Source organism: Corvus brachyrhynchos, unplaced genomic scaffold, assembly GCF_000691975.1.
Source record: "Corvus brachyrhynchos isolate BGI_N302 unplaced genomic scaffold, ASM69197v1 scaffold69, whole genome shotgun sequence".
In the NCBI taxonomy this organism is placed as follows: Eukaryota; Metazoa; Chordata; class Aves; order Passeriformes; family Corvidae; genus Corvus; species Corvus brachyrhynchos.
Genome location: NW_008240228.1, coordinates 1,627,478 through 1,653,395, shown reverse-complemented (window position 1 = coordinate 1,653,395; position 25,918 = coordinate 1,627,478). Strand labels below are relative to the sequence as shown.

At 40.8% G+C, this 25,918-nt stretch overlaps 1 protein-coding gene across 3 annotated transcripts in view; it reads left to right on the top strand.

Annotated features, from left to right (window-relative positions):
• Positions 1-4,388: 4,388 nt before the first annotated feature.
• The window catches only part of SPTLC3 (serine palmitoyltransferase long chain base subunit 3), a 90,343-nt gene continuing 68,813 nt past the window's right edge, over positions 4,389-25,918 (top strand). The window contains exons 1-5 of one of the 3 annotated variants that reach the window (XM_017745332.1): positions 4,389-4,502; positions 5,491-5,710; positions 6,541-6,796; positions 10,204-10,285; positions 12,234-12,396. In XM_017745332.1, the coding sequence (XP_017600821.1) occupies positions 12,283-12,396 (114 nt within the window). In that variant the 5' untranslated portion in view covers positions 4,389-4,502; positions 5,491-5,710; positions 6,541-6,796; positions 10,204-10,285; positions 12,234-12,282. Of the gene's footprint in view, positions 4,503-5,490; positions 5,711-6,540; positions 6,797-10,203; positions 10,286-10,305; positions 10,493-10,537; positions 12,397-25,918 lie in introns of those variants that run through there. The other 2 variants (XM_008642005.2, XM_017745333.1) reach the window with 2 other exon arrangements.

Sequence of the window (25,918 nt, the reverse complement as noted above, 5' to 3'; positions counted from 1 at the left end):
CTCCCTTGTCCCTTACCTTTTTTGGTGCCCCAGGTGGGCCCATCCCAAAGCTCACAAGGCAGTTTCTACCATAGTGACAGTGATTTAAGTACAAGTGTTTCTCCTGACTTAGCATCCCTAGCAGTTGGATCTTCTCTAGTGTATTGTGAACCCAGCAGCCATAGAAATTGTGACAGTAGTTTTTATCATGCTCACGTGGTTTTGTTTTCTGCCTTATAAAATCATTTATAAAGAAGAAATAAGGTGGGAGATTGTTTTAAGAAAACCTTCTTGTGAAATTTCCAAACCAACTTCCAAGAGAAAAACCAACTTCCCACTGAAAATAACTTCCTTTTTTTTTTTTGCAAACATTTGGTAATACATTCTCATCATGCTTTGAAAAGAGAATGATGATGCAAAGCAAAAATAATCCCAGGATTCCCTTATAAATCATTTGCTTTCCACCTCAAAAATGCTTCCTTCTTGTCATGTCAGCGTTACTTCAGTTAGAGCCCTGGAGCTCCTAAGGAAGCACAGATAATTGCAGGACTGTGTTTCATACACATTTCCAGCCATCGGAGGTCAGTACAAGTTCGTTCATCCAAGCAGCTTTATGGTCCTTTATTCCTCCAGTTTTACATGGCAAGTTTTTGCTGATCAAGAAAATGATCCTTCACATCTATAACATCTTACTAGGTAGGAAGGTTCTGGGGAACAGTGAGAAGCTAATGAACACAAAATGTATGCTGAGGCAAATGTCTTGACTCCATGCAGTGTCCCAGGAAAAGCACCACTTAAAGTTTGTTCTAGTTTTGGAGGTCTCACTCAGCAGTTGACAAAGGACTGGAATGGGTGGAATAGCTATACTCAGTTAATGCTCATGCCTCCCTGAGCTCTGTTTGACATTAATCCTGCTGGTTATGACGTTTCAGCTGCCAAGAGGGAGCCCCAGGACAGCTACAGCAAAGAGCCTATACCTTGCAATGTGTTATTTCAGTGGCTCATTTGAGTCCAGTATTAATGGATCACAGTGAAGTGCACTCTGAAAAAAATATCTAAATAATCCTCAGCTAAAGAACATAGAGGTCCGAAGGCAGCATTCTGTGGATTTATAAGTGATTTTAAATTATACTTATTTAAAAAGGAAAAAAAAAAAAAAAGCCCATGCTATGAACTGCTAAAAATTGAAAGCTCTGAGGTAAAAAAAGATTCAGGAAGTTCTGAATTTTTTTTCCCAAACTCTTACTTATTTCTGTACCCTTCTACATCTGTTTCACTGAAAATTTTTCCCTAAAAGAACGTGAATAAAATTTTATTTGGCTATAGGGTGGGAGAGTGAAAGAAAGGCAGTGAATTTGGTGGTTTAAGTCCCTGGTGCAGAATGGGCTGAGAATCCCTGTTAGGAATCTGGCAGAGAGTGAATTTGAACTTCTGTCTCCCACTATGAAAATGGTCTATCAGTTATGGGATCTTGGCCCTCTAGAGACAAATTGAAAAGGTAAAAAAGAAAAAAAAGGCAACTATAATGCATTTAAGTGTTTAAGAAAAACTTGCTTTTGGGTTTGACCCAAAAGAAATATTGAAACACAGGAAAAAAATCTATGAAATATGATTATTCATTCCCTGGGCAGCAGAAATAATAATGTGAATGCTTCTTATCTGTAACTAAGCTCTGAAAATAAAATTCAAGTGTACAAGGTCAACTGAAAATTAAAAATGCCGTTTATTAACTTGATTTTATTGGAAGAAACACTGAAACTCGGTCTCAGAGGATAATAAAAATTACAAAATGCTGCACAGCCAGAATTACCAGGGCTTCAGGTTCAACATGGGTCTCACTATATTGGTTGTTTATCTTTAAGCCTAGTTCCCAGAGCTATTTATCATCTCACCTTTCATTAAGATACCATGGTTTTGTCTTTGTGCCTGTAGAGGACCATGAGAAAGTGGGAAAAGTACCAAACTGAAGTGTTCCTCTACTGTCATTTAAAAAAAAAAAAAAAAAAGGATAAAAAGCTAATCTCACAAAGTCCCATTGCTGCAGGAGCTGGGGCTACAGGAAGGAACATTAGATGCTGTTAGACTATTGATGAAACTGTGCCAGTTGGAATGCTGAGTATGGGAAGAGAATCCTCTCCCAGTGTCTAGCTCAAATGTGAGGCCAGAGAATAGATATTGAGAGAACATCTTTGAACTGACTAGAAAGCCTTCGTAGCCCTGGTGAATGACTTGGGACATACCAGTATCTGATAAAATACAGATCAAACATTATCATATATGCTGTGAGGTCTGAACAGAGACTAAACAAGGCAGTATCCTGACTTTTGTTGCCACATCAGCTACTGTTGACCCAAAAGTCTTTGCTTTTTACTGGTGTTGACTGAGTAATAATTACCTGTCTCATAGCATTAGGATACTGCAAAATTACTTGTATTCTATTGATGCTGAGCAGCAGAGGTACACAGTGAGGTCTTAGGAAGGCCATGACAACCCTGGAAAGAAAACTTCTTAGAATCCAAACTGTAACCACATTTAATAATCATGATCTGAGAAATGTTATAAGAAGGGTCAGGAATTTGCTGTATTTTATAAACAATTATTCTCAGCCTTAACTTTACACTATGAATAGCTGTATTGATTTGACTGGAAATGTCCAAAGGATGTATGGAACTGTAAGAAGGCAGGGATGTCTGCAGGAAAAGCTTTGCTGTTCTGGGAGAGAGTAGTTTGTTAAAAAGACTTCAGTTAAAGGTGTTCTGTGTTATCAAAAGGTCATAATAGTGAACGGTGGTTTGAATTTTTGTGAAGTCCACTTATAGTTCTAATTAATCTTATGTGGGAAAGAGGAAATGTGTGGATGATTTTCTTGCTGTTCTATACTACATGAAATCTGGGATTTATCTTTAATTACACTGCTTCCTGAAGTTAATTAAAATATTTCCCTGATCATCATGTGGAAGGTGGCTTTGGTCTGAAACTTCCTGTGCTTGGTGTCAGGGTGGATATTTAAGTTTCTTGTCAAGTTTCAGTAAGATAGTAAATTAAGCTAGTAAGAATATAAGCAAATATAAACTAGGCCTAGATAGACCCAGGTATAAATCTTAGTCTGGACAGAATGTGTGAAGTCAGCAAAGCCTTGTAGAGGCATGTGTGTCTTCTTAAGGAGAAGGCCATGACTCACTGCAGAGTGATCACGGGATTTTTTTGGTTTCCTCTCTAGATTTTATTTTTATATAGAACTAATGATGAGAGAGAGAGAGAGAGAGAGTGTGTGTGTGTGTGTGTTTGTGTGTTTGTTCTTTGCCTTAAACATCAAAATCCGATTCTGGGTAATTCTGAACATGTTGCAAAGGTATTACGTTTCCCACTGTTGAGCAATTCTAGTTACATCAGAGAATTTTTCTGAGAGATCCTTTAGTCAAACTCAGATCACTAATAGAGCACCAGGCTTTGGTCTAGGAGAGTGCTACACTGTCTGAGTAAAACTGTACTAATCTTGAATTTAATTATTCTAATCTTGAATCTAATGATTGGCAGTGTCTCCTGGCCTCAGAAATCTAGTGACAAAGAGGTAATGTTCACACTGTTTTAAAAGGCTAGAAACAGTATCATAATTCTGAAATTCTTCCATGACAAGGAGTAGCAGTTCCTGTACTCACCTGTTGATGTCAGGTGGCTCCCAGGGCTGTAGAAACTGGCCCCCATGAACAAATGCTTTTGCCAGATCTGTTCCACCCCTGCCTTACACGTTAGACAGAAGAGCCAGTCATCCAGGGCAGCTAGAGCAGTCGAAGGGCCATGGCTCAGCTGTCTCTATTTCCAGGACCAGAAATCTTAGGAGCTAAATTGGCTGCTAGGACTGGTAAAGGTTGGAGTTTGAAGCATGGCTGTTGCCGTGGGAAGGAAGGGAGGAGTAAGGGCTTTTTCCTGGCATTCCTTTCACAGAAGTACAATAGTAAACCTCCATCTCGAGACTTTCTCCCGACAGTTCTCAAAGCCTGCTCAACTCCTTTCCCCTATACATCTGTTTGCAATGGAAACAGTCTATTAAACCTTCCCCCACCCTGCTGGGGGTGATGCTCACCTGTCCTGCACAGACTGGCAGGAGTACAACAGCCAGGCCCCATGGCAAAGGGAATGAGCTGAAGCTTTGGACCATCAGCCAGGTGAAGACCTTCCACCAGCACTGCTTTTGCCACGGGGAAGGCATGGCACTGGGGAGAGGCTGGGCTGGGGGATCCAGCCAGCCCCCCCAGGGCTGTGGCATGGTCCAAGGGGCTGAGGTGTTGCCAGGAATAGGTTTATCCCATGGATGAGCATAAGAAGGGAACCAGTTCAGGCAGTGGAAACCTCAGCAGAGCCCTTACTGCTGAGTATTTAGTTTTCACTTATCTCGGTCATGAGTCACCTCTGTTCCATTTTTAGCAGATAAAAGGAAGAGAAGGAAACCTTATGCAAAGAAACTGTAATGATGCAGTAACTCTATGACATCAGCTGCTGTTTGCCAGCATAGTGCATAGCAGGTGAGGAAAGGAGCTAGTCCAGGTAAGAGACTGGTGTAGATGTCTGTTAGCTACAGTGAGAGTGCTGGAGCTGAAGGGCATGCACTACTCTCAGAGCAGGTTGTAGCTGATCACTTAATGGCTTGAAATTTTAGCAGCGTTGAAAAAGCAGCACAGGACCTCTGCCATGGGCTAATCTTGTGTAGAAGACGTTGCTTTGAAATCCACTTCAAGCAATAGGGTGCTAAATGCAGCTGCAAAAGCTGCCTCCCCAGCTAAGGAATGAACAGCTGGAGAGTGGAATGCCACCTGTCTAAAAGTTCTCTAAGGCCCAACTTGCCCAACTCTTCTCCAACAATATGAAATATGCTGCTTTGTTTGAATTGGAATTTGTTTCAAAAGAGAACTGCAGACTGGAAAATAGTAACATTTGATTCCAGCTCTTTACTGAGGTCTGACAAGCTTACTGTGCATAATGTTAGAGATTACATGGAATATAAAAACAAACAAATACCACAGGAAAGAAACTTTAGTTTTCTGGTGTCTTGGCAGGAGAGTTAAAAGACTCCAATCCTAAACTTGACTGGGTTTAATGAAAATCTTTTTTGACTGAAACTGTGTTGAATAGGACCTGCTGCTCTGGGAAACTTTCAATTAATTTTATTTTCTGGTATATGTACCAGCTTTGAACTGAACTCTTGGAGTTGTAGCTCCTGAAACATGGCCCTGTTTCTGGAACACCAGAGTGTGTTCCTAAAGCTTCTGTAACGAATGCTGGATGTTTCAGACTTCTGCACTGAACCATTAATACGAATAACTTCAAGTAAGGAATAACATTTTATTTTGTTGTCAAAATGATAAATATAAGTCTTAAACTAACTTCAAAAAACACTTGTCTCAGAACTTTACGAATTTAAAAAAACTCTTGGGATAATTTTGTAATGTTGCCCTTCCTGCATTTGGCAGCAATTTCTAGAATTAATTTCTCAATTCTCTTTCCCCCTTTCAGTCTCCCATCTGACACTTGGCGCCTCTTCAGAGCTCCATTGACTTCAGTGAGGCATGAAATTGAGAAAGAATTGCAGTTAAGTCTGCTTAAAACAGAATTGCAACTATTTATGCCAAGCTGCAGGGAGAGCAAAACTCTTGATAGTGAAAAGAAATTCTGCACAAGTGAAAATAGAAAAAAAATGGATCTGACAAAGCTTTTGAAAGTTTACAGTAGGTAGGTAAAGTGAACAGTATTTTGGTTTCTTCCATCTGTTTGACATTGTAGGGTAAAAATAACTAATGTCAACCATAATAAAGTATCATGAGGCAACTGAATGAAAAATATTAAGTTTTTATACGGCAACTCAGCTACCACTTCTTTACCATAACTGGGAAACACAGGTTTTGGAGTTTTGTTTGGGTTTTTTTCTCTCTCAACCTGTACTTCCCTAAGAGATAGGATGAACAAAATTGAAAGTGTGAATAACAAAACTGTAGGTAGTGACAAGAGGAAATAAGTCTACAGAGAGCACATGTATGGAGTCACATGTAACACAAAAATCTGATTCTATAGCATGTCTTGAAATGATTTGTTTGCTGGCAATGGGGAAGGCAAATAATCTACTCTGTCATGTCACTAAGTTTAGTAATGCTAATAAAAAGGTTTTGAAGCGTAACTACTACTTGCATGAGTATTGACCTCACTGGGTCTAATTCAATGAAGTGCTTCACTGAATGAATAAGAATTGCAAAACAGAGCAACTTGTTAGATTAAAAAATGGGGTATTTTGCAATCCTACTTTTTTCTTTTTTCCTGAGTAGCACTACTAGTTCCCATCTGGGCCTGCATAAGTCTCATGCTTCTGGAAGCACTGAAAAATTACATTCCAAGAACAATAAGCAATGACTTTTAACTTTTGTGTGAAGTCACTTCATAATTTCCTGTTCAGAGACTGACATTTCATTATTAAACATAGGTCAAAGCTATGTCTGCTTTGTTCAGTTTTATTAGTATAATAGTAATGAGATTTGTCTACCTTGTTAAGCATCAGTTGTCTTAATGTTCCAGGTGTTTGTAGTGGAGAATGACTTGTCTGAAGCGACGTGGTGATGACACAGAGAAGGAACAGATGGCACAAAGCTGCCCCTGCTCCGTTCATCATGTCCAGTGGAAACAATGACAATACCACGCTGGCTCTTGGCAAATTACGGAGCTCAGCAAGCAAATCAGCCTGACTGGCAGACGTCTTGGAAAAGTAAACTGAAATCTGCCTTGCACGGCTCTAGAGGGTACATGGCTATGGATCACATCACTACTGAAAGAGGTCCGTAGAGAAATGTCTCAGGAAAAATATTTTGCCTCTACCTGGTGCTTCTAAAGTGTTTTTTTTAGCCTTTGGCTTGGCTGAGTGGTTCTATTGGCTTCACTGGGTCTAGTTATCTGAGTTAAGGTTTTTTTTATCTGAGTAAGAATTGCAGATTCAACTTTATGAGAAATTCCCAGATAAGAGTATAGTAATGGCATCAGGCTTGTAATTGGAAGAAGATAGAGCAGAAGGTACACTGGGCTCACTTGTGCTTGCTGCTGGATTTCTGCAGCAGGCTCTTAGTTGCTATATGGTTATTCTTTTTGTCTCGTGTGATTTTTTTGCATTAATGTTGGTTTTGTCTGATCATGACGTTCTAGTCAGATTCATTTTATTTTTGTATCATAAGATAAAGACAGAACTCTATCAGTTGCACAAGTTATGAAGCCTTACTCCTTGCAAGGAGATAAAAGTTGCAGGTGCTACAAATGTCCTCAGGTTAGCTACAGATTCCTGATTGGATTTATGTATCATATATCAATCAGATACATGTATCAGATAGAAAATCCCAACAACTTCCAAATGCTATGAGTACTCAAAGCTTATTGACATCTGGATGCAGTCAGAAAACTGGTTCTGGTAATATTGCCTAAGAAACCAGGCTGACAGCATCTTTATATGCTTAAGGCTTTCAACCATTGTCTTGTTATCTTACTGTGCACTGTGAAGAACAAGGAGGTGCAGAGGTGTCAAGAGGCAGCTGTGCCAGCCCCAGGGTTCTGCAGGGGCTGCATGGACCTGCCAGACATGGAGGAGCCGTGCCTGTTGTACCATGCCCTGCCCTGTTGCAACACTGGTTGCGTGCATCCACCTGTGCCACGGTTCTGAATTGCTCTAGATTATTCCCTGACTGATATCAAACCATTTTGTATGTCCTTCAAGTTGTGCAAGGGCACTTGAGGGGATCTTTCCACATTAGTGTGCAGTTTTACACCCAGGTGTAGTGGCAAATCCCTACTCATTCCCACGTATGTATTGCTAGATAAGGTGTAAAGAAGCAAATGTAGATATGGGGTTCTTCCATGTGAACATTTAGGAAATTTAGTCTACAGCCAGTGCTGGTGAAGTGTGGATGACTCAAAAGACACCAATGGAGGTGACTGACCAGCTGATGGCTGGTACTTTCTGTTGCTTTGTTGTAATTGTGTCTCCCTATCAGTTCATGAAGTCATCTACATATGCGAGGCAGGAATTGCTTCCAACATCCATGTGTCCACATACATGAAATATAAATAGAAGTCATCAATGGTACACAGAATTTATGAGACGGATTTCTGTTGTAAGGGAAATTGTAGTGAGAGCAAAAAGGATTTTTTTACTGTGTATTCCACTACTGGCATGCTCTGCTGCCAATTTAAACACTATTAGAATCCTGGATTTTAACAAAGGAACAGGCTTGGGTTCCCAGTTTTTTCAGCTCGTGTTTGACATCGGTGTTTGTCCACTCAAAACAAGCATAAAGCTGCCAGGTGTCTTTGCTTAGATGCTTATTGTTTCGTGTGGTATGTAAATGTGAATCTGTCATGAACTGAAATTATCGAGGTCTTGCCATTAGATTGCAAGACCATTTCACAACTGTGCTGTAAGTAACTGTATTCTGGGGTGAGCAGGAATCCTACAAAGTCCTTCTGGCTTATGACATGACAGTGTTCTGGGATGAGCTCTCATGCTTTCTTGCAACATTTATGTTTTTTTATTGGTAGGTAATCCAGTACTGCAATTATAAATGGGGACACTGTGAATCCAGTATTGTTATTTTAAATGGAGACATTGTGACCACTCCAATGACGCTACATATCTGACTGGGCCAAAAGTCTAGTGGGAGGTTAGATGTTTCTGTCCCCATTTCTTGGGTGCATCAGCAGATTTCAGCCTTTTAACCTGTCCTATGTAACAATGGGAGTGCATACCATAAAAGTGATTTTCTTCACACGCTGAGAGACAACTTAGACAGAACCCTACCCCCCTCCTGTTTTCTCTGCTCTGTTGTTAAACCTTGGCCAATTAACTGAGTATATTTTACTTCACTTTTGTGCCATACTCCTCAGCAATTTGTCTCAGAGCATTTAAAAAGGACTTAAACACTTTCATCCTGATTTTGATGTGAGTTAGCAAAAATCCACTGGCATTAACAGGATGATGACAAAGCAAGGAATAAAACCTAGAACCTGGGAATTCATTGATGGTTTTCCTACAGATTTATAGTAATTGCACTCATGTCTTGCAAACTTTACTAGCATTTTTGTAGAACATGATGTGTGGTCTGCTGGTAATATTAGAAATTCACCATCTTCTTGCCAATGTACGAAGGGTGACCAGTACCCAAGCCACTAAAGAGAAGGGCCCATATAATCTTAGTAGGATTGGTGTCCCCTGCAGTTAAATACGTGCAGTTCTTTTAAGGTCAGCATAGCAAATTTTTTGCTCCCAGTTCCCAGAATGTTAAAAATAGGGTATTGCTAGTGGTGGTTTTGGTGCTGCAAAGTAGACAATTATTGAGTCCTTCCTCCAGTGTCCAGGCAGCACAGCTCCTCATATCTTTGAGTAATAGATTTAGGTGCAGATAACTGGTAAAATGATAGATACGTATCTAGAAGGCTGAGTAATAGATGAGATGGCTTTGAGTAAGATGGAGTTCTGAAGGACACAATTCTTTTTTTAGGTTTTTTTGTTGGTTGGGCTTGGGTTTTTTGTTTGGTTGGTTTTTTGGCTTTGGGTTGGGTTTTTTTTTGTTTGGTCAGTTGGTTGGTTTGGTTTTTTGGGTGGTTTTCATTTTGGTGGTGGTTTTTTTTGTTTTGGTTTTTGTTTTTTTTTGGTGGGTATTTTGGTTTTGTTGTTGGGGTTTTTTGGTTTTTTTACTGCAGGAGAAATATCACATTCTGTTTACAGATCATTTTTGTGTATTTGGCCAGACTTGTCCCTTCTTGCTCTGAATAGGATCAGGGCAGGAATTTTAGTCAACTTCTAGTGGTATTTGTTTCGTGAGCACTGGCTTTTAGATCATGGTTAACAGATACCCAAATGGACAGCTCTTCTCTGAGTTTTTTTTAATTGCTCATTTAAAGTCATCTTTAAATGTAGTATTTTTTTAAAGTTCCATTTGTTTGTTGTCTTAAATATTATAGATACTGAAAACTAAAATTACTGTAACATACTTAATTCACTATTACATTCATGTAAGGACACTGGTATTTCATGGGTCTTGAAACAGATATCAAGTGTAGACCTAGAACCTGGACCTGGCAGCAGAATTTGCATTATCTGAAGCGTTATCTGATTGGAGATTCCACCTCCCTTGTGAACCTAACGGGAAAAAATAAAAGAGACATATGAGATGTTAATTTTGTTGCTTTGTGCCCTGGAAGGTGCTGAGCCTGTCGGGAAGAGCACCTGGCAGAGGTGCTAGCTGGGGCAGGGGAAGCTGGTAAGGGGAAGAGCACTACTCCGGTAAGTGTTCTTGTCTTTATCCCAGTAGGGGGAAGATGGTCAGTAACTGACTGAGCAGATGGGGTGTTTTACAGGTGTTTGATTTGCCGTAACAATCAAGGACATAATTCCCAAATGAAGAAAGCTGCTTGGTGGGAGGGGTTGCCAGGTGCAGAGAGAATGCCTCGCATTACCTTCTTCCATTTATCAGCAGCTCAGAGGTGAGAGGTAGGCAGGAGGTATTACCAACCATCCTTCCTGCAGGCTTGTCCTCATCTCAGTCTCTAATTTCCTTAGCAAATATGAACTCTTAAGACCAACAATTTATTTTGCTACTGTTGTTGACATTATGTTTACAATTCATTTGTCATTGAGTTATACTTACAGATGCCTTAATGAAGCCTAAACATGACTGATTTGTACAGAATTGAGGTATTCTTGCCTAGGAAAAGCACCAAAAAGATAAAACTTTAAAAATCTGATTTCTGATGGTGAATCTTGTGTAATTGTGAAGCAAAACATTTTGGTGTTTTGCTGCTTCTGTGTCATTTTAGTCAGTTAAAGGGTTGTTTTCTTCACCTAAAATACTGCAGTCTTATTAATCTAAGTTTAGATCTCTCTTAAGCAGGACCCAAAAGTTTTCCAGCACATTGAAGATATTTCGCTTTGCAAATCACTTCAAAGAAGAAAATATATTTTAGCAATTTAATATGCTATGTGTCTAAGATAAGTTTTCAAAACCAACACAGTGAGTTCCCCTGTGTATTTTCACAGTGGTTCATGTAACGTTTCATCTCCTGCATTCCACATACTCAAGTTCTAGGCTTCTCTTTCTGTATATTACTTACATTTCATTGCTAGGATGGCATAGCAATTTTTTCTAATTAAAGAACTTCAAGTATTTTTATTCTCCCAGCCTTTCATCCTAACTGTTTTTCAAAACTGATATTATAACACAGCTTTCCTTTAATCTGTCTCCACACTAACTTTAGTTATTTTGGTATAAAGGGATCCTATGAAATGCTAGCAGAGATGCTTCTACTTTTACTTTTTGTCACTAAAATCTGAAGCATGAGAATTTGATTCAGCAAAGACCATATATTAATTTTCACAAATAAAAATCTTTTTTCTTAAAAGAAAGGATGTATGTTAGTCCTCCTTAGTAGTTGCACATATGATTAAAGCCAGACTTGTTTTAAAACTAAATTAATCAGCTTTATAAAACTCCATTTCTCATTCATTGCAATACCATTCATTGCACACCGTTTCCCCTGCTGCTGGCCAAACTGAGTTTAAAGGGACAGCTCACTCCAGTGAGTACTTGTGCACGTGTCTGTAGGATCTAGCTCTAGATAAATTTTCATTTTAGTGACAAAATGCTTTCCATTTCTTTGCAGGGTTAATGTTGTGTCTGTCGTGCTTCTTATATAAGAAAAGATTAAAAGAAATGTTTCTGCTTTACTCAGGGCAATACTACTTGTTTTCAGCTAATATGCTCTTAGCAAGATGGAGCATGTAATTGTACAGATTACTCTGTTAAAATTTTCAAAACATTTTGGCAGTTTATATGGAGTGACATCGCTCTACACTGAGTGTAATTCGGAGAAAAGAAACCAGGTTTCTCCCTGGGAGGTATTTAAGAGGTAATATATGTTTAAGTGTCTCCGCCTCTGAATCCACCCACTTCTTGATAGCTGCAGCAGTCTTGTTGACTCACAGAAGCCGTGTTCATGCAAGAGCCAGCGATGAGCAGTATTTTTCAGAGATTTTAAGAGCACACCTCCTGCTATGTATTTCTCATTCTAGCTTGCTGAGGCCGAAGCTGTATGGAAGAAAGTTTTACGTTTCAAAGATATTGCAAAAGATAGTTCCTCCTCTCATCCTGGAAAATCCTGACAGACCAGTTGGATACCTTTCAGGCCTTAACCAAGAACTTTATCTTCTCAACCCACTGTCTTTTTTACTGTAGAGAGACCTGAGACACCCTTAAGGACTGAGAATCTGACTAATTTAAACAGATGGCTAATCCCAGTGCTGTCTGCAATGGACATCTACATCATCATCATCAGAAACAGAATAACCTCTTAAAAAGTGGAATATTTAAGAAAAATGGAATCACTAAAGGAATGAAGGTAAGGTTTAATTGTTTACCCTAATTGCCTCAATATTGAAAACAAGTAGGTAGTTGCAACGTTACTTATTAAGCTAGATTTATAACCGTCTTAGTGTCCATTGAACAACTTGTATGGATTAGACTTCTGTTTAAGTTTTGTAATCATGGGACCTAACACAGCTTTTGTCTCTCCTAAACTGCAAGAGAGAGTTGGGAATGCTCATGCAAATGCTGTTGGTCCTGTGGACTGACAGCCTCTAGTTCATATCAAACACATGTAGTAGCTTCCTTCTAAAGCTTAACCAGTGGTGGAGTTGACTTTGCAATGTATTAATCACTAGTGGAGGGCTGTTTTTTCAACTTCAAGTGTGTGTGGAGTAATTTTTAAAGTGCAATTTGTTGCTGTACAAGTATAACAATAAAAATATGTAGGCAGGGGAAGCTGTCTTTTCTTGATGTTTACATTTCTGCAGGGTTGGTTTAGCTGATCCCTGCACTTTACTGATGCCTGCTCTCCAACCTAGTACTGCTTAAAATCCAAGTCAGTTTACTTTCTATTTTCTCAAGCTGTTCTCTTTGAAGCAGCACTTCTCACGTACCTGAGTATTTTGTAGAACTGTTGGCATGTTAACATCCTAAAGGATGAATGACAAATCTAACAGTATACTTTTACCAAAAGAGCCCAAGTCTTAAAGGTTGTCTGTCTGCGATACCTGCTTTGACTGGAAGCTTACTGTCTGTCTTGCAGTGTCCTAATTCTGGATCTTGATGTAATCATTAGGAGAAAGTCTTGTAGTGACTGGCTTTACAGCACGGTGTGGTGGTGAGAGGGGGATGGAGGAGGTTGCTTGTGGAGCCTGAGCATTCACCTGACTATCCCTGTTGGAAGCTTTAGACAAGGACTGTGGTGAGGGCTCCGCTGTTTTACAAATAAACTGCTATCTTTTATCTTTCTCTAAATGGGGCGCTAACACACCTTAGCACTCTAATGAAGGCACGCCCAGTGTCATGCTTAATGGTTGTCTGGCTTTAGGTGTCTCCCCTGGTACGAGTGTTTCCCAATCGCTGGTTTGTGTTGGATGAGGAAAGCAAAAAGTCTTGCGCAATGACTGAAAAAGGCCTTTCTTGGATTCGCTTCCAGAAACCTAATTCAGTATCCTTTTATACATATCACATACACCTCCTCATCATTTTATACATTAGCTATTTGTCACAACAGTGTTCTAAATCTTTGCTTTCCATTTGTGACAGATTTCAAGGGCTAAGCTTTGCCATTCAGTTATTGTCAACTGAAATGAGTGATTTTGAAATCCCAGGCGGGCATTACTAGGATTTCCTCCTTAATAAAAAAGAGAAGTAAAGTAAACAGCTAGAGAAGTAATGAATAATATTACTGAGGATGAGCAAAAAAAAAAAAAAAAAAAAAAAAATTGGCCTGAAAGGGGTGGCAAGGAAATGAGGGAAATACTAGTAGGTGAAGCTTCAAGATTAGTGAAGTCTTACGAGCGCCACATGGTTGGAGGAGAAGGTGTGTTACCCTGCTGTGCGACACCTGACAGTAGCACTGAGCCACTTGTAAATACCATCCATGGCTGAGGGAAGTGGTGAGGAAGTGAAGACTTAGAAAGTTCAGGAGGCTTATCAAAGACAGATTTGGTAAGTCCAGGTCGAGCACTGTGCTCTGAATTACACACCATTTCCCCTTTCTTTCTGCTCCAAACACAGATTGGGAAAGAAGGAAACAATAGCAGACAAGCGAGACAAGAGTCCTGAATGAACCAGGAATCTCATTCCTGGCAGGAATCTCCCCATTCCTGTCTGGTCTGTTTCCCCGCCCCAGCTGCCTCACCCTGTTCAGTGCTTGATGCTATTTTACAGGAACAGATACTGTTCCTTCCTCCCTGCATTGTTTACGAGCCTCGCTGCTGGAGGTGTGTGGCTCCACACAGCCCTCCGCGCGTTTGTATTTGCAACCCCTTGCTGGGGTGTGCTTCCCACTTCACAAGCTGGGATCTGAGAAGCAGGGAATATGGCAGCTGGGTGCACACAGAAGCCTGTACAAGAGACCCAGGTTTCTCTTAACTCCAGTCATTCTCCCTTCTTCTTCTTTTGCTCTTTAGCCACCTTGCCCCTGTTTCCCGCAATACTCTGACACATGTTTATGTACTTTACTGCCCATGCAGTAAATTAATTGACCATTAAACACTTTATATAGCAGAAATATAGTGCTAGTATATTCAGGGGGTGTGACTGCTGATGCTGGTTCTAGAACCTAAGACTGATGATAGTTCCAAAATTCTTGGGCTCAGTTACGGCCATGCTACTTTGCAAGGAGCAGAAGAGGGAGAGATGCTGTGGTTTGAGAGAGGCAACTAATGCAGTGAGAGAATGGCACAGTGAAGGCTTCTAAGCCTATAGCAATAGTTTTGCACAATTGGCTGGCTGGAACATCAGGCTTTGCAGAAATCAGCTCTATATACACTTTTTTTCCAAGGGAGCCCACAGGAAGCACTGGCTTCAGGAAATGCTGGCTTTGGAAACATTGCTTTTGAAAGCACTTGCTCAAGAACAATGTGTTTTGCATCTTAATGATGTAAGAACATTTTGTGTGTCTGTGCGTGCTTGACAGAAATAGAGAAGCAATTCTGATACCACAAACCACCCCCCCATCTACCCCGGGTTTCTGAAGAAAGGATTTTGTTTAATGGGTTGGGAAAGGTAATGAGGGATGATCAAATGTGGGGGAGCAAGGAGGCTCTCTTTGCTTCCAGCAATCTATGGCACACGAAGGACAGAGAGGAGGTAGCCGAGTGATAAAGAAGCAGTGAAGCATCCTTCCAGAAGAGAAGCTGTTGCTTTTGGGGAAGTGCTAGACTGCTTTGGGGTGGGATGGCTTGTTCAGATAGCTTCTGTGATTATTTTAAGTCTGATTCACTCAATTCTGGCTGATAGCACAGACTCTCCATGTACTAGTGGACATCAGGCTTAACCACGTCCCCACAGCCATGCTGCCTCCAGGTAGTCTTGGGAAGTTGGGCCACAGTAAGTCCTAAACTTTGGGATGTGGGTTGCAGACCATGCCTTCTACTTTGTTAGTGTTTCTACCAGAGGCAGATGCTTTGTGTTCTTCCAGAATCCATAGTCTGGACTTGCCTTTACTCAAAGCACAGTTCAGTAGCTAACCTATTTATTTAACTAACTGTATTGGCCAGGAGAAGGTATTTTCCTAGTGATGGTTTCATTGCTGTTTTATTGCTGTTAATTGGGTACCAACAATAGGGGACATTGGATTTTTAAAACAATAAATGTGTTTGTCTAGTGGAAACATTTTTCCTATAAAACACATGCAACAGTTCCATTTCTTCGATAGATTATTTCCTTGGATGCCTTAACCTCCAAGACATTATAAAGCTATTTTGCAAACTCATTATTTTGATGTTCTGCACTGAGAATGGCAGTGGCTTGGAAGAAACGTGTAGTCAACAAGACTATAACCTTTTCCGGGACTTTCAAGCTCCTGTCTGAAAGCAAAAAAGAGCCTGGGATGAGACCAAACCCAGCAGCATCTGCCCCACTCATCTGATGGCCTGAAAATGTGATAGCCTCCAACATTTGGAGGCTCTAAAATTCAGAAACTGTTTATGTTTAACCTCTGTCCTGTGATATCTGAACCTCCTCCCAGCTGTTCTACTTAGCTATTTGGTTAAATATTCCAGCATCCAATCTGAGTCCCTTCCATGCTCTTGCCTCTTCCAGTTTTCCTCCGCCCCTTTCTGCTCTACAATATCATTTACTCCCTAATAAGGATCTTAAAGAAAGCATTGATTGTTTAGAAGGAGAGGAATGGAACATGCCATGCAACTGTTCTCCATAGGAGTAACTTTCTTGCATGTTGTAAAGGCCGCCTGTAATTTCTTTGCTCTGTTTGCAGCATCAGTTGTGCCATAATGGTCTACCAACATAATAGCTTTTTTCTGAAATATCTTCATATTTTGATACTGGTTTGGGTAAAAACAAACTGAAAGGGAACTTACAGCAGCTCAGGATTTTGGATGGTTTCCATTGTGCATGTGTTCATGGAAAGTGCAATTCCCATTTGCCCTCTGGGTTTCGTAGCTATAGTGACGTCAGGAAAAAAATTGAAATTTGGTTTTCAGTAAAATTCTCTGCCAATTACTGTACCTGTTGCTTCAGCTGCACCATAGATATGACCTTCTCATCCTCAGTTCCTGCCTTCTTTTCTCCTTGGTTTCAAGCCTGAGAAAAGTGTTGCTTTGCACCTGCACTCTCAGCTAATAATCACAGGTCTTGGATCCACGCCCTTGTTTCTGTCATCTGTCCTGCTATGTGATGAGCTCAATGCATTGGAAGCAGGAAACACTGGGGACATCTTTCTGCAGCCGAGGTGTCACCACTGTGTGGGCACATGTAGCAGTCTCTGACTCTTGTAGCAATGCTGTGAGTGTGTTGCATGAGACTTTGCATGCAAGGCTGCAATTTTTCACATAGCTCAATATGTAAGGTTGGTCTGGAGTCATTACCTTCTTAACGCCTGGAAATCTCTAAATTCAGGTAATTAAATTTTGGAAGATAAAGCCATGACAGAAATAACAGAGAGAAATTTACCTTGGCTTGAAAGATTCAGCTTGTCAGGTCTTTAAGGTCAGCCTCCTCTTAGCACAGTAACAGCTCATCCTTCTACTCATGAAAGCAAGTAAATGTATTGGGAGGCTGGCTTAGCTACACACATAACCCATGACTGAGCTCCAGTGCGAAAATAAGCACTATACAAGAGATAGAAACAGGAGTGGCCTTTGAAAGAGGAATTTTGAAACATTCTGGGGGCATGTAGGGATGGCGTTAGGAAAGCCAAAGATCTCCTGGAGTCAACATTTGCAGGGAATACCAAGGGAAGCAAGAACAGCTTTTACTGCTACATTAGTAGTAGATAATAAACAAGGAAAACATGTCCCATCAACAACTGGGGTGGATGACTTAGTGACCTATACCTTACCACAGATGCAGGTAAGGTGTACTCTGTGCTTTCTTTGCCTCACTTTTCACCATCAAAGTCTTCCAAGCCTCTGTGTTGTCAAACTACCAGCAGTGAAAGAAGGTTCAGTCATGGATCTCTTGAGAAATCACAACCCATACAAGGGTGTGGGATCAGGAAGGAAGCACTCACGTGTGCTAGCTGATATCACAGTGATATCACACACTATCAGCTTTTGAAAGCTCCCACGTGTCAAAGATCCCTGATAAGACAAATATTTCACCTGTCTTCAAAAGACAGATCATTTCTAGCAAAGGTTGCTTCTGGGAGCATAGGGAGAAAGGTGATTTGGAATAACAAGCATAGATGCACAAGAGGTAAATAATGTTTGACTATCTTCCATGCTGAGGTGACTAGATTTGTGTATGAGAGGTGAGTAATGGATGTCACCACCTTGACGTTGGCCACACCACCCTCATGTGCTGCTTGGGACATTACGGTCTCGATGGGCAGACTACTATAAGGGCTAATAAATGACGGGATCATTGGACTCAAAGGGTGGTGGTGAGTGGTTCATACTTTGCCTGCAGGCTGGAGAGGTTTCATATATGTAGATGGGGAGTGGGAATCAAGATAATGGGTAACAGCAATGGGACATATGGAGCCTTTCAGGGCTGAGCTGGGCAAAACCCTGAGCACCCTGCTGGGAATTTGGTTTTGAGCTGCCTTTAAATATGAAGATGAAACAGAAGACCATCCAGTCAACGTGAGTCTGTGACCTTTCAGTGCAAGGAGGCAGCATTTCTGTGGTGAGTCAGCAGCAGTGATCCAAAAATGGATTAAAGTGATGCAGAACCCCAGTCATGCTTCTGTGAGTAGCTATTTGGCAAGCAGCTTATTCATGCTCAATAGAGGTAATTAGTAATAGAAAGCCATGGCGTGACTAGTCCCATTGCCCGCCTATTTACATCCCTTCAGCATGAGAATTAATTGCCTGTGCAAGCTGTAAGTGGTGGTCTGCCTTACAGAAACAAGAAAGGTAAAATGTGTCTTCTACCTGCAATGTCAGCGAGCAATGTAGCTGGATGTGTTCCATTGCAGAAGCAAGTTCATCAATAATAACTAGCAGAATGATAAGATTATGGCTGCGTAGGGCCTGTTTGGGTCTCTGTGTGAGCTGGCATGTACAGAACCCAGGGATGACCACAGAACACTGAATGAAATGAAAAGAGTTATTTTATTTTCATTACCTTGTCAAAATAGGGATCCCCAAAGCAGCACCTGGGCAGAGCCACAGAGCTCAGTTCTTGCTTGGTCCATGCTAGAGGATCTCTGAACCTGCTGTTTTCACCTGTATTTCAGGGGTTCTCACAGGTGTAGATTACCTCCCTGCTTCAATCTTTCCCACAGCAGGGAAGGAATCTCAAGCGTGTTTGATAGAGTGCCTATAAGTCTATCTCAGCCTGTATTATTGAAACACAGACCCTGGACCTAGCCAACATACAAAGCTAAGCAACAATTGGTATGATATATGTGTTTTTCTACACCTCAGCTGCAATCACTTCAGCATGTTTATAATTCTCCTCAACAATCTTCTGTTATGTTCCCATAGTTTCTACAAAATCTGACTTTTCACCAGAAAATTGTTTAGCATCATGCTGCCTCTCTCACAGCTTGCTCTTTGCGTGTGTGCAGTGGTGTTTCAAATCCTGGTTTATAGGGTACAAGACAACCATAAAGATCCTAATTTATCATGATATGCAGGTCTGTTTCTTCTGCCAACATAGACATATGAATTCTCTTGTGGATTATTGGTTTTTTACTTTCTTTTTAAAGAAATTAACTTTTGTTGTGGGTAGGACTTGTGGCATTAACCAGCAAAGCAGGAAATCAAATTTGCCTACAATGACCAGTGGCACAGCCAGAGAATTCCTGCCATTCCTGGCAGCTAATTTTTTCCACAGAAAATACTTTAAGAAAGCAACCCAGCCAGGAATTTTGTGAGGGTTGCTCTCTATTGTCTGAGAGTTGTCATTGTGGCATGGATATTGAATTGGGAAGAAAAACGTCATTTAAGGAGAAGAGCAGGCAGCAGGACCGGCAGTGTTGTGTGCCAGACGGAGGAGGAACTGGAGTGTTTTACAGTTAAAGATACATGAATTCAGACAGATGACTAGAACATTCTGCGAGATACCTTTAGCACAAAACTGTGAGATGAAGAGCTGAATTTCCAGGGTAAATGCCATCTGTGTACACCCATGTCTTCAGAACAAAGTAACATTTAACCTGTTCTGGCCAGGTGTCTTTCTCCCACCTAAAGTATTTTGAATTTCTAGAACACCCAGTGTAGATGTAACACAGCAATGCCTTATCTGTTCTACTGATCATCTCAGGGGTTTTTGGAAGTCATTCAGCTGTATCCTTGCCTTCATTCATTTGATCAAGCACAGGCATGTGCTCTGTCATTTCTTCCAAAAAATTTGGTCTTCTCCATCAGCCTACCAAGACGTGAGGATTTATTCACATAAAAAAGAAATATGGAAAGACAAATTCGAGATGCGGAGCTGAGGCTTGTAGCCATTTCAGCTGAGATAATGCTGCACTCTGCTTCCTCCGGGAATTTCCATTTGAGTTTCTGCTTCCCTGTTGCTGCTGCTGATTCATACGGCCTGAAGAGCTGCCATGCATCTCTCCCTGTGACTCACATGTAGCTATCTGAGACTTCACAGTCCAAAGCTGTCAGCCTTCATCTGGAATCACAGCAGCCAATTTGTATGTTCTTGAGCTTCGCGGGGCTGTTCTGCAGGAGAATCCCTCAATCTAGCTCTGAATTTCCATTTTCTGCCCATTTCTTGTGTTTCCACAAAACTGTGTTTGTCTTCTTAAAGGGACATTAGTTCCCCTGTCATCACCAGGTTGCACTTCCTGCAGGTAAAGGTAAGCTGCAGCCAAGTTCTTATGCACACTGTTGTGGGGGAGATCTGTTAAGATCAGCCACAGTGCTGCCTGGAGAGAGCAGGGCACAGGTGTTTCCACCCAGTCCTAGCAGCCATGTGTTAATGACTGTAGTGATTTACATGAGACCTTGGAGGTCGGGGAATATAACTTGAGAAATAAATTTGAGACCACCTGTGGCTGTCACATTGTACCTCATTGTCAGCTGTTCCCTGAAAGAATCCCAGCCCTGTGATCCAATCAAATATATCTGCTGCTGACCAACCTCAAAACTTCAGGTGCTGCACAGATCCCAACACCAAACTACAAAACAATTTAAAGTGAACAAGATTTTTTGAAGGCATTTCATGGTTCAGGAAAGCATTTGAAAAATCATGTTTGCCCTTCTTTTTGAGATTGGATTCATGCAAGTTTCTGGGTTTGAGCTTTTGAACTTCCAGCAATCTCTTGACATCAGTCATGCTCACAGGGAACATTCTACTTTGTCTCTGGCACACAAATGTGTGTCTGCAAGTCTCCTGAAGTCATCTCTTCTTTATAAAAGGCTGTTTTAAGATTGCTCCTCTGTGCAATATTTTCCTTGCATCAGTGTTATATAAACAGGTTTTTTGTGCTCATACGTGGGTGGTAAGATTGTCTGGGAGGTTCTATCAGATATCAGGATATGTTAATCTTGAAGGGGGAAATCTTCTTGGCTTTTGATTGTTCTATTTTGATCAGAAAGGAAAAGAAACCCTGTTCATACTGTTTGGATGCAGTCTCCATCCCTTTTCCTCTCTTCTAATCACAATCACCTTCCCCTGTGGGCCTTATCCTTGGTTCCTTTCTGCTTGCTTTAGGTTACAAAAAAACTCCTTGTGAAATAAGCCTTTAAGCATTGGATTGGTGCATCTGTGGGTAAATAAATAGTAAGGGGTGTTACAAAGCAGATTTTCATTTCTCTCTATGTACAGCCCAGTTTTATCGCAGGTTAGCAAATAAGAAATTACTTTAGCAAATAAGAAATTACTTTATCAAATGATCTGGGAAGAATGCCTCCTGGGCAAAACTTGTCTGTTATTACTTTTTGGCTCTCAATACATGTTTTAACAGTGTCTTTTCAAGTTAAACTCAGAACCTTTGCTTCTTAAATCTATTTCTTACTCGTAACCAAGAAGGAAGTACAGATTCCAAATCAAAAATGTACGTTTGCCAAAACCAACACCTTTTGAAGAAAAAAGCTAATATTTTTATTTCTCATGCTGTGATAAGTATGCTGTTGATATATGCCAAGTCTAATAGCTTTTTCTTAAAATCTGTTTTCAAGGGATAGAAAATGTATCTATTCCATAATTTGTGTCTATTTTCAGATGCATATTAATGGCACTGGTAGGTTGATGTGCGTAGTGTGAAATGTTGGATATTCTGTGAGCACTAGCAAGACTTGGCAAAATAATTACGAGGTTGCGTCCTGAGACAGGAGACTTGTGCTTTGTGAACTGAGGAGCAGCTTTAATAAAATCTGGCTTCACCTTGGGTTGAACCTTTTGTCCAAGAAGAGGTGTAATTTATTACCTCCCTGAAGAGGAATTAATTGACCTCCTTGCATCTCTTGCTCACCAGTGAAAGGTAAAGAAATAAAATTGTGCACATGATGACTGTCTTGAGCCAAAGATATTCAGGATCAAGAAGGGCTTCAGGAAGCATGTTTTTTCTCCATGTGTCTACTGTAAGGATGAGGAGCTGAGCAGGCTGGCCCCTCGGTCCTCTAGCAGAGGATGTATTGTTAGCAGCAGCAGTTTTCAGCGTGAAGTAATGTCTGCAAGACCATTCCGCATCCCTCTGTGTACAATGTCTTCCCAAGCACACAAGTTCACCTGTCCCTTCCCAACAGGCTGTTCTCTGCCCTTCATTAGCATCTTGCCTCTTGCCAAATTTCTATTGAGATGAGAGAAAACTCTTCTCTTTACTGTCTTTCTCTATAAGTGAAGCCCTGTCATCACCTCTTTGATTAGGTAAAGAAGTCACTGTGGGTTTTGCATTAGAAATCCATCTCTGGAGGTTATGCAAGAATGAAAGTCAACAGACACTCTGCTAGCAATAAACAAGACAGCACTACCAAGCATGACGGAACAAAAATGGAGCTCTGTCAGCTTCCATCTCATCCCCAACCCAAAGTATCCATTCATTTATGCCTTTGAAAATCTTGTATTAACTTCCTTAAGGTTTCACCACAGCATAATTAAATCAAGCGAGTCAGAAGGTAAAAATTAGCTTTACCTATCAATAGGTAGAAAACATTTTAAAATTTGCAGAAATAAGGTATCATTAGCAGGTAATTTTATATCTGTGATTCAGTGTAACTGAAGACCTTTAGAGTACTTGCATGTGGGCTAAGAATCACATGGGTATATTTAAGTAAATTGAAGCATGATTTCAATTTTTTTTTTTTTGGTATCATAAGAGACTTGGGCTTTTTTGACTGTTTCAATGTGTAGCTGCTGAGAAACAGTGTTGTAAGCTTGTGATATTGTTACAAAGATGTTAACATCTACAGGAAACAAAATTTCAATCAATGGCAAGTTATGCAGATTCTTAAAACATTGGGTAGGCCTATTTGTTTTTATTCCCCACCGAACACTTTATAGGTGTCCAAAATGTATGTGATTGGGGAACAGGAGTGTTACATGAGGGGAAAAAACCTACCTACATAGTCTGAGCTTTCAGCATGGTAGCATTATAAAATCTTGGCTGGTATCCTAAAGAAACAAAACTTATTTAGCGATACTGTACTATCTGTCTGTCAACTCCTTAACAGCTTGTGAACTCGTGAACCATTTTTGTATCATCCATTCCTTCCTTTAAGTAGGCTTTTGGGCACAGGAGGAAGGCCCAGCACCTTCCCTGCTGAAATAAGACATGCTGCAGTGCAAACTGATTCCTCCAGTGACCTGGACAGTCTGCAGCAGAAAGGAGATTTGACCTATGTTCCAAATAAGAAAGAAGTTTCTGTCAGTGTGTTCCTTTATTTGACACCAAAGTCAGCAAACACAAGACACATATAAAAAAACCCCAGGATTTATTATTCCCAGAGCTCGCACGGCTCTGTTTACTTCTGCTCCAACTCATTTCTCCATGGTGTGTATCTTACCATTGCATTTCTCTGGAATTGGTTTAGTCCATAAACTTTCTGACATAAAGACATTTTATTTTGGTCTCTACTTGTAAAATACTTGGTACACATATGATCAGTGTCCATTAAGGGTACCTTTATTCACAGGGATTTTTATCAAAGTCGCCCAGTTTTTCAAATATCATTGATTTGTCATCAGTATTGTGTAAAGCAGTTGCCCTGCCTCTTGTTCTAGTTGATGCTACTAAGTCAGGATGGAGAAGTGTGCCTTGGTGGCATCTCTCATGGGACATTTCTGTTCTCCCAGTCTATCTACAGATGAAACTTGAGTTCATGTTAAATGTTAATATTCTCCCGTAATTCAGTTCCTAACTCAGACATCAGTTCTTCATCCTTAGAGCAGTCTTATCCAAAGGGGAGCAGTTCCAAACTCATCATTGTCGTCTGCCTGGTGTTCCTCCTGTTCACAAGGGCCATGTTATTTCAGTTCACCTCCTGCTGATCAAGTACCTTGCCTGCTCAGCAACAGCATTCTAGTTGGAGCTGTATTTCAGGACATCAGCTTAAAGACAGAAGTGCAAACCTCTCACTCTGTGACAGGTAATTTGTGTAAGCTCAGGCCAGAGGTTGATGCACAGGCATTTTAGAGGGCTTTGAATACTTCTTCCTTGAGATTAATATGAACATGATGAGAATATTTTATTTTTCAGAGCTACACACAGAATTACTTGAATAGTGTGGAAAGATTTTAAACAGCTTTTAACCAGATATCCAAGAAGGGTCGTGCCTCTAAACTATAACTGGAAATAACTGGCAGAGGATGGTTTGAGGGTTCTTTAGTTTTCTTTTTTTATAGAGTGATTTTTTGCTGGAGAAGCTAATCAAAACATCTCTGCACTCTGTCACTTTTCAATAAGCAACCACCATGGTTGACTAACAATAATTTTTTTGCAGACTCCACTGTTTGCTGCTAATTCCTGTATTTCTTTTTTCCAGCCCTGTACATCTTCCTGGTTTATGGCTGCATTTCAAGGCTGCATTTAGTCACTGTTGCACAGTGTGTGGCATTCTTGGCTGTGCTACATCCCCACTTAGATGTGTGGCCAAAAATAAAAGAGACCTTTTCCACAGGATTCATGCAGGGTTTGCAATGCAGTATTTCAGCAGAGGTAACAGAGATGGGCATCAATCATCTGTAACAAATCATATTTGCCAACTATACTTTCTTGGAATAGGAAACAGCTTTATCTATGAGATTATGGTGATAAAAGGATTTACCAAGTCTGATGATAAATCTTCTGACACAATTTCTTGAAACTTACGATAGAGGCAAATTAACTAGTGTTACTTTCTGTGCTATTGGAAAAAGGAATATTTTTCTTAACTTGAAGCAGATGCTGGAGTCTTGTTTCTTTATTAGCCTCATTCAGGCATGGGTAAAACGAGCAGACACACCTGTGCTTTATCTATTCACGTTTTCTGACAGATCATTGCAAAACTGAATAGGAGCTTGTGTCTTTCAGTCCATGTTGTTCAACATGTAAGATTTAGCAGAGCTCATAAACAAGTGTTTAAACAGTTGAGTAGGTAAGAACTTTAGCAGTGCATTGAAACATTCTGAGTTTTGAAAAGAGAATTCACTTGGGTGGAGGAGATGGAAGGAACAAGAAAATGTATACACATGCAAGGCTTTGAAAGGGAAGGATGTCTCGAAAGCTGCCAGAAACAGGTCTTTATGTACGGATACTGGTCACTTTTGCATTATGAAAATTAATTCTCAAGCTATGGTGGATATCTAATTAACCTAATACTGGTTAATTTCATATTAAGGGTGATCACCAGCTGGATACAAAGCTGCTTATGTCGTAAGCCAAGCAGGTTACAGCTATAAACAAACACTTTGTTTAGGTCCCACTTTCACATCTGAGAAAAACGTACTTGGAAACGTGACATTCATGTCTGCAACAGTTTGTAATTATTCAGGTCTCAGTATCAGGGACAAGGAATCACAGTTGAACTGTTGTAACTCCTTCTCACTTGCAAGGCCAGGTCGGTGAAATCTGTGTTAGTGAAGGGACAAAGAGCTCTCTCCCAGGTGACGGCTGGCCAGGCGGGGTGGAAATGAGCGAGTGTGATAAAGCAGTGGTTGGACTGGAGAGTCTGGCTCGCTTGGTTGTCCCGAGCTGCTTTCAGCAGTGTTCAGCAGTGTGGTGGTGCTCGGGTGGAGTGAGGTGGAGCTGCCCCAGGGAGCAAAATGCGCTGTGAGAACTGGGTCAGGGCGTGCCGGGTGCGCTGGTGGTGCCGGCGTAGCCCGAGGCTACGGAGGGAAAGCCAAGAGGAGGTGAAAGGTGGATGGGTTGAGTCTGTAGCAGGTGATCCCAGCCAGGATGACGGCAAGGAACCAAAGGGAAGGGATGGTACAAGGAGGGGAAGATGGAGATCTGTAAGCAACTGCAGTCTTAAAGGGAGTTGATTTTCTTT